The 8,382-nt window shown below is 49.6% G+C and overlaps 1 protein-coding gene across 1 annotated transcript in view; it reads right to left on the reverse strand.

The window, feature by feature from the left end:
• Positions 1-383: 383 nt before the first annotated feature.
• The window catches only part of ARID3A (AT-rich interaction domain 3A), a 66,433-nt gene continuing 58,434 nt past the window's right edge, over positions 384-8,382 (reverse strand). Inside the window, exons 4-8 of the mRNA XM_027845423.1 lie at positions 6,239-6,422; positions 4,486-4,733; positions 3,626-3,922; positions 2,473-2,571; positions 384-1,452 (exon numbers count right to left, since the gene is read on the reverse strand). Coding sequence (XP_027701224.1) covers positions 1,199-1,452; positions 2,473-2,571; positions 3,626-3,922; positions 4,486-4,733; positions 6,239-6,422 — 1,082 coding nt within the window. The 3' untranslated portion in view covers positions 384-1,198. The remainder of the gene's footprint in view (positions 1,453-2,472; positions 2,572-3,625; positions 3,923-4,485; positions 4,734-6,238; positions 6,423-8,382) is intronic.

Here is an 8,382-nt window from a genome sequence, read left to right on the forward strand (position 1 = left end):
TAGCTTCCCTGCCTTAGAAACTCTGTATCCCCCCACAGGAGACAGGATCAAAAAGACACCTTCGCCAAAGGGACAAAGGGAAATGGGATGATGTCTCCCTCTCTGCCAGCACCTCAAATTGTGCTACCTGCCTTCCTCTCTTGCCCTCCCAGCAACAGACCCATAAGTCCCTCTCCCCTCCCTCCCCACCCCAGCTACAGCACCTGAGTTAATCATCTCTGGGAGAAGCCAACCCCTGGAGACTCCAGGGTCATCAAGCATCCCCAGCTTATGAACAGCAAAGCATCATAGGAAATTCACCAAAAAAAAAATTAATCATAGTAGGGAGTAGGAAAGGGGAAAGGGATTAATAAAAAGGTTATTAAACATTTTTTTCTTTTTTTTTCAAGTTCAGTTTCCCTGAACAAATACGAATATATATATATGTATTTTTTCCTAAGTTTGATTCTTCTTAGAGAATAAAATAGATTATTTACAAAAAAAACAACACTTCAAAACAAAAGCCAACAACCTCTTAAAAACCCCCGTATAGTTTGAGTGTAGTTATGTCTTTACAAAAACAATTCTTCTCTCCCCTACCCTCCCAACCTCTCCCTCCCCCACTCCCCCAAACCACCAACAAAGACTTCTCTGCTCTAGGCTCAGGGCTGACTGTGGAACCAAGGAGCTGGGCATCGTGAACGTGGGGTTGATGACAACAGAAATTATAAAAAGAGTGCAGGATATGTGAGGTAAACAGTGTTGAATTGACAAAGCAACTGATAAAAAAAAAACCTGAACCCCCACGGACCTAGCTCGGTCCCTAGGGGATTACGATAAAGCCACTGGGAAAAGTCTTCTCGGTTTTTCCTCTCCCTAATTTCCCCTTCTCCTTCTCCTGATGCTCTATTTCTTCGAGGGTCTGAAACCCAGAGAAATTCAAATGTTCCTTCTCTTTTCCCCTGGTTTTATTCAATTCTCTTTATAGATTTCCTGGTATATGTGTATAGGTCTTGGGGTGTCAGCTCTAGATCCCTGTTTTCGATCTCTCTTCCCTGGCATAGTCTCCACCCCCTCCCCACTCCCCATTCCTCCCTGGCTCACCCCCTCCTGGGGCCTCCCTTTCCCACCCCCACCCCACCAGTCCAGCGGGCTCAGCATGTGGGTGAGAAAGAGAGCGCGAGAGAGGAGGGGGGGTAGGCTAAGCCCCCTTGGCGGCTTAAGGCAAAGAGTTATTCGAGGTAGAAGCTGGAGGGACAGACAGACCCGCTGCCCCAGCCTGAGAGCCACCGCCGCCGCTGCCGCCTCCACCGCTACTGTTGCCGCTGCTGCTGCCGGGCCCTCCACCAGGCCCGCCCCGGCTGCTGCTGCCGCTGGCGCAGCTACTGTTGTTACTGCTGCCGTTGCCACCTTTGTTGTGAGTGGAGGCTGAGACCGAGGCTGGTGTGCCTGGAGGCTGAGCAAACAAGACCCCTGGGAACAAACACAAAGGGCCAGGATCAGCAAGCCTGCTCCCAAGTGCCCACATGACCTCCAAGGGCCAGGGGGCTGATGGGGGCTCCCTCCTTCACTTGGGGACCCCCAGGCAGACTCCTCAAACCCCGCCCCACCTCAAAAAAGCTCTGTTTGCAGTAATGGTTTGACTTCAAACCAGAGGACTTAGGTCCGAATCCCAATTCAGCCATTTTCTACCTAGACAGCTCTTGGGTGTTTTAGCTGCTCTGGGTGGGCCTCAGTTTCCTAAGCCATAAAAAAGAGGGGGTGGGATTACAGAAGCACAACATTTTGGAGTTAGAAGAGACCTTGGGATAACTCCCTAAGTCAGCAATATAATGCATGAGCTAAAAACAAAACCAAAGGAAAGCAACATTGGCCTGCAACAGGAGAGACAACGCTTCTAAGGAGGGGAAGGCCCGCTCTACTCTGCCCTGGTCAGATCACACCTGGAGTACCATGGGCAGTTGTAGGAGCCACTGTTGAGGAGGGACCCTGACAATCTGCAGAATGTCTCGAGTGGGAGCAGCCAGGGGAGTGAAGGCTTGGGGTCATGGCCTAGGAAGACTGGCACAAGGGACAAGGGCTGTCTAGATTGGGGCAGAGGAGACTGAGCGGGGCCGTCGTGCAGGAGAGCGATTAGATCTTTCCAGTTTGGTACCACAAGGCAGAACCGGGGCCGTGAGTGGACACTGTCGGCATGCCGTCAGGAAAAGCTTCCTACGGATTTGTTAAAGCTATCCAGAGATGAAATGAAGGGGCTGTCTGGGGAGAAAGTAGGTCCCTCAAGCAGGGTCTGGAGGTCTACTTAGTGGGTAAAACCTGGGGACATTTCCCTGGGGGCCGCCTGCTGTCAGCTAGCACACCATTTCCTGAGAATCCTGAGAACATAATTTCCAGTCTCAGGCTCAAAAGGACCGTGATCCTCTGTTTCTGCTCTGATGTGGTCCTACCACAGTCATGGGAGCTGGGTGGGTCCCAAACCAGGCTGGGACATACCTGTATACATGATACCATTGATTTCCACGGACATGCTAATACTGTTGGTGCCATTGGTGCTGGCTAGGTTCATAGCCGAGTCCTGGCGGTTCTCCGATGCTGGAGAGGCAGAAACAGGGGAAGACAAATGATGAGTATGAATGGGGGAGGAGAGCAAAGGGGCCTTCCCAGAGGGGAGTGGCTGGAGGGGTCCCAGAATTCTTTCTTAGTGCTATTGGTGAAGGAAGGCTTCAGCAGCTAACACTCCGCCCCTGATTGGGCTTTGGAAGCCTTCTCTATAGAGATGGGCCCATGTGCTCTCCCAAACTCCCCTGCCTCATCCCCAGGTAGGTACAGGTCAGGAGTCTTGGCTTCCCCACCTGTAAAATGCGAATAATCCTATTTGCACTATACCTTTGTAACCTTTGAGGGCCAAGAAAATGCCAACAGTTAGAGGCAATTGTGGTGTAATAGGAAGAGAACTGGATTAGGAGTCCCAGCTCTGTTACGAACTGTTATATTGGCCTAGTGCTTTCCTCTTTCTGACTCTTAGCATTTTCACCTATAAATGAATAGTGTGGTCTGGATAATCTTGGAGGTATTTCCTAGCTCTTACACTATATAATCTAAGGGCCCTCCCAGGTCTGATATTCAAAGTTTTAAGGGTCTTCCAGCTCTGACATTCAGAGTTCTAAAGGCCCTCCCAGCTCTGACATCCTGTGTTCTTAGGGCCCTCCCAGCTCTGCCATCCTGTGTTCTAAAGGCCCTCCCAGCTCTGCCATCCTGTGTTCTAAAGGCCCTCCCAGCTCTGACATCCTGTGTTCTAAAGGCCCTCCCAGTTCTGACATCCTGTGTTCTTAGGGCCCTCCCAGCTCTGACATCCTGTGTTCTAAGAGCCCTCCCAGCTCTGACATCCTGTGTTCTAAAGGCCCTCCCAGCTCTGACATCCTGCGTTCTAAAGGCCCTCCCAGTTCTGACATCCTGTGTTCTTAAGGCCCTCCCAGCTCTGACATCCTGTGTTCTAAAGGCCCTCCCAGCTCTGACATCTTTGTGTTCTAAAGGCCCTCCCAGTTCTGACATCCTATGTTCTAAAGGCCCTCCCTGCTTGGGTGTCTTCTAAAGCCTCCCCAGCTCTAAAAGCCTGGCCCCTCGCCCACTCCCCTGGCCTGGTCACCTTGGCTGTTGATGCGGATGCTCATGGGCAGCTGGGCACTCATGGCCAGGAGGTTTTGCTGCAAGGCTCGCTGCATCAGTCTCTGTTGCTCATCTGCCACAAGGACCATCTTCTTCTCCGGGGGCTCGCCAGACTCCAGCTTCTCCCGCAGCTGTTCCAGGGCCGCCGCCTGGGCCACCACGGCCGCCTGGGCCGCTGCTGCCTGCACCGCAGCCGCCTGGGCCGCCACCACAGAATGCCCTGCCAGGGAGACGGGCAGGCGGCTGGGCACCGTGATGGGGATGGAAGAATCCTCCTCTGGGTGGGACAAAAGCAAGGCGTCATAGACCACAGGACCTTGGAGCTGCCTTCCCACCCCCAAGCCTTTGTCCTTTGCTATTCCTGCCTGGCTGGAAGGTTCTGCCTCCCGCCCCGGCTTTTCCAGACCCTTCAGGACTCAGCTCAAATCCCACCTTCCATAGGAGGCCTTTGCTGGGTCTCCCCCTCTGAGCTTACCTGTCCTCTACTCTCTCAATTTAATGGTGTCTCCTCCATTAGAATGGAAGCTCCCTGAGGGCAGGGGCTGTTTGCCTTCCCTAGCACTTTGCACAGTGCTTAGCACTTATTAGTAAGTGCTTGTAGACTATCTATTATAAAGCATGCAGGTCTGAATTTCTTAGCAGGGGTGGGGAACCTACAGCCTGGAGGCCAACGTGGCCTTCTAGGGTCCTTGGGTGCAGCCTTTTGACTGAGTCAAAAAAGTTTTACAGAACAAATCCTTTTATTAAGGGGATTTGTTCTGTGAAGTTTGGATTCAGTCAAAAGGCCCATTTGAGGACCTAGAGGGCTTCCCTGATACTCCCGGCCCAGCCCGTTCTCACCTTTTTTGATCTTCTGGGTTGGGGTGATGGCTCCTCCGTTGCTATTGGCTGGCAGTCCCAGGGGGGCCACCTGCAGCTTGGGTGAGGACAGCATGCTGTGGGCCCCTCCTGGAGAGTAGGCAAAGAGGGAGCCCCCAAAGCCCTGTCGGCGGCCCTCCCGCCGGTTGCTGTCAATGGCGGCCTGTAACTCGCTAGGGTTGCTCAACCCACGTTTCTCACATTCATAGGGATACAGGTATTTCATGTATCTGCCATGGGGGTGGGGAGAAAAGAGAAGGAAGGAAAAAGGAACACTGTGACTTTAAGAACTTTGCCATGCAGTGGAGAGGTGAGCTCTGGATTTGGAGGCAAAGGTCCTGAGTTCAAGTCCTAGCTCTGACCCTGACTAACTGAGTGACCAGAAAAAGTCACTTAACCTCTCTATGCCTCAGTTTCCTCATCTATAAAATGGGAATAACAATATTAGTATGACCTAACTTACAAAGTTGTTGTGAAGGAACTGCTTTGTAAATGATAAAGTGCCACAGAAATGGGTTTTATTATTATTTTCCCTTTACCACCTTCTTTCAATCTTCCCCATTCTGGAAGGAAGGAAGGAAGGAAGGAAGAAAGGAAGGAAGGAAGGAAAGATGGAAGAAAAGAAGGAAAGAAGGAAATGAGGAAGGATGGAAAGAAGGAAGGAAGGAAGGAAGGGAAAAGAAAGGAAGAAAAGGAAAGAAGGGAGGAAAAGAAAAAGAAAGGAAAGAAGGAAGGGAAAAGAAAGAAGGAAGGAAAGAAGAAAGGGAAAAGAAAGAAGGAAAGAAGAATGGGGAAGGAAAGGAAAGGAGGAAAGAAAGAAGGAAAGAACAGGAAGGGAAAGGAAAGGAAGAAAAGAAATAGGAAGGAAGGAAAGAAGAAATGAAGGAAGAAAGGGAAAGGAAAGGACAAGAAAGAAGGAAAGGAAAAAAGAAGAAGGAAAGAAAGGAAGAAAAGGAAAGTTAGAAAAAAAGGAAAGAAGGAAGAAATGAAGGAAGAAAGGGAAAGAAAAGAAGGAAAGGAAGAAAAGGAAAGTTAGAAAAAAAGGAAAGAAGGAAGAAATGAAGGAAGAAAGGGAAAGAAAAGAAGGAAAGGAAGAAAAGAAATAAGGAAAAAAGGAAGGAAGGAAGAAATGAAGGAAGGAAGATAGGGAAAGGAAAGGAAGAAAAGGAAAGTTAGAAAAGAAGGAAAGAAGGAAGAAATGAAGGAAGAAAGGGAAAGAAAAGAAGTAAAGGAAGAAAAGAAATAAGGAAAAAAGGAAGGAAGAAATGAAGGAAGGAAGATAGGGAAAGGAAAGGAAGAAAAGGAAGAAAGGAAAAGGAAAGGAAAGAAGAAAAGGAAGGAAAGGAGGAAGGAAAGAAGAAAAGAAGGAAGAAGGAAGGAAAAAAGGAAGAAAAGAAAGAAGGAAGAAAGAACAATGGAGGGAAGGAAGGAAGAAAGGAAGGCTGGTTTTATTAACCACCTGCTATGTGTCAGACACTGTGCTTTACAAATATTATCCCATTTGATTTTCACAACCCCAGGAAGGAGGTACTATTATCCCCATTTTACAGTTGGGGAAACTGAGGTTGACAAATGGTTGCACAGCTAATAAGGAAACTGAGGCACACAGGTAAAGTGACTTGCCCAGGATCACCCATCTGCCAAGTGTCTGAAGCTGGATTTGCACTCAGGTCTTCTGACTCCAGGCCCAGCTCTCCACCCACCCCCACGCCCGCACTCCTGCAGTGGGACTCACTGTGTCCGCAGGGTGAACGCCGCACTGGTGATAGAAGTGGGCAGGTTGAGGCCCTTGGTGATCTCCCTCCACAGTTTCTTGTTGATCACCTCTACCAGGCCGCCCTTCTCGGTCACCAACACGTACAGCATGTACAGATCCAGGACCTGCTTTGCCATGATGGGGATCCGATTTACGGGGGTCCCTGCCGGGGGAGGGATGAGACGGGAAAGTCACGCAATGCCCGTCAAGTCCTGGCTACTGTGCTAAGCACTGCGGATACAAAGAAAGGGAAAAACACCATGCCTGCCCTCAAGGAGCTCACAGTCTAACAGGGGAGGCAGCAGGCAAACAAATATGGAGACAATCTTAGAGGGAAGGGATTGGTATTAAGGAGGATCAGGAAAAGCCTCCTGCAGAAGGTGGGTTTTGAGCCGAGTCTTGAAGGAAGCCAGGGATTCTAAAAGGCAGAAATGAGGAGGAAGGGCATTCCAGGCATGGGGCACAGACTGTACAAAGGCACGGAGATGGGAAATGGAATGTTGTGAGAAATAGCAGACCTACACATTAGGAAAATCAGTTTGGCACCTCAATGGAAGACAGATTGGAAAAGGGGAGAAATTGAAAGCAGGGAGACCAATTAGGAGGTTATTGTTACTAGTCTAGGCGAGAAATGATGAATGGCCTGAAGAGGACATAGAGGAAATACACTGTAAGGGTAGAAACGCCAAGATTTGGTAACAGCCTGGACATGGGGTGAGTCAATGAGATGACACACTGGGGATGACATCTCGGTTTGGAGATTGGGTAACAGGAGGATGGTGGTACCCTTGCTGGTAAGAGGGAAGCTGAGATGGTTTGGGAGGGGATGGTTCGGGTGGAAAGATAATGAATTCTACTTTGGGCACATTGAGAGAAATGCCAAAATAAACAATATCAATACAATTTTAAAAGAAACATTTTTTTGCATCAACCCATGACTTCTTCCAATTTCATCTCAGCCTAAGGACGGCGAAAATGATAAGAAAATAACAGCGGAAGAATTTTTTTTTTAATCACTTAGTACGCAACTTTTTTTCTGGAAGAGGAAATGGCAAACCACTCTAGTGTCTTTGCCAAGAAAACCCCAAATGGGGTCACAGAGAGTCAGACGGGACTGAATAAGAAGTCAACTTTTTGTCGGTGAGCCTCTCTGGGCTGGGGCCTCGAGTGACAGAATCCAGTCCGTCACCAGCCTTTCCGGCTTGGCAGGAGGCAGCAGAGCTTGGGTTCTGGGGGCGCCCAGGATCACCTCTGCCCCCCCAGGAGGAAGCAGTCACAGCTGCCACAGAGTACAGCCCTCCACAAGCTGGCTCCCACCCACCTGCCCAGTCTTCTTCTGTACTACTTTCCCCTTCACACGCTGTTCATTTCAGGCTCCTATGTTCCTCATATGTGACACTCCGTCTCCTGCCCTTCCTGAGGCCTGGAATGCATTCCCTTCTCACTTCTACCCCACACAACCCTTTTCTTTTTGTCACTGAGTCATTTTAGTTGTGTCCAATTCCCCGTGACCCCATTTGGGGTTTTCTTGGCAAAGATACTGGAGGGGTTTGCCATTTCCATCTCCAGCTCATTTGACACATGAGGAAACTGAGGCAAACAGGGTAAAGTGACTTGCCTAGGGTCACGCAGCAAGTAAGTGTCTAAAGCCGGATTTGAACTCAGGTCTTCCTGACTCCAGGCCTGGCATTCTATCCACTGCGCCACCTAGCTTCCTGACCCTTAACTTCTTTTTTTTGGGGGGGTGGGGGGTGGTGAGGCAATTGGGGTTAAGTGACTTGCCCAGAGTCACACAGCTAGTGAGTGTTATGTATTTGAGGCCAGATTTGAATTCAGGTCCTCCATACTCTAGGCTGGCACTCTATCCACTGAGCCACCTAGTTGCCCAACCCTTAACTTTCTTCAAAGCAGGACTCTGGGGCCTGCTACCACCTACCCCAGTTATTCCTCCCTCCCCTCCCCCACCTTCAGCTAGCAATGCTCTCCTCCTCTTGACATGACTTTTAATTTGCTTATCAGTGTCCATGTTTTGCTCGCCTTGCAGAATGCAAGCTCTCTGAGGACAGGGCTTCATTTTCACCTTTGCCTCTACAATGTCTAGCACTGTGCCTGGCAACCCAGTA

The sequence above is a fragment of the Vombatus ursinus genome, unplaced genomic scaffold (genome assembly GCF_900497805.2).
Source record: "Vombatus ursinus unplaced genomic scaffold, bare-nosed wombat genome assembly UNPS02014961.1, whole genome shotgun sequence".
In the NCBI taxonomy this organism is placed as follows: domain Eukaryota; kingdom Metazoa; phylum Chordata; class Mammalia; order Diprotodontia; family Vombatidae; genus Vombatus; species Vombatus ursinus.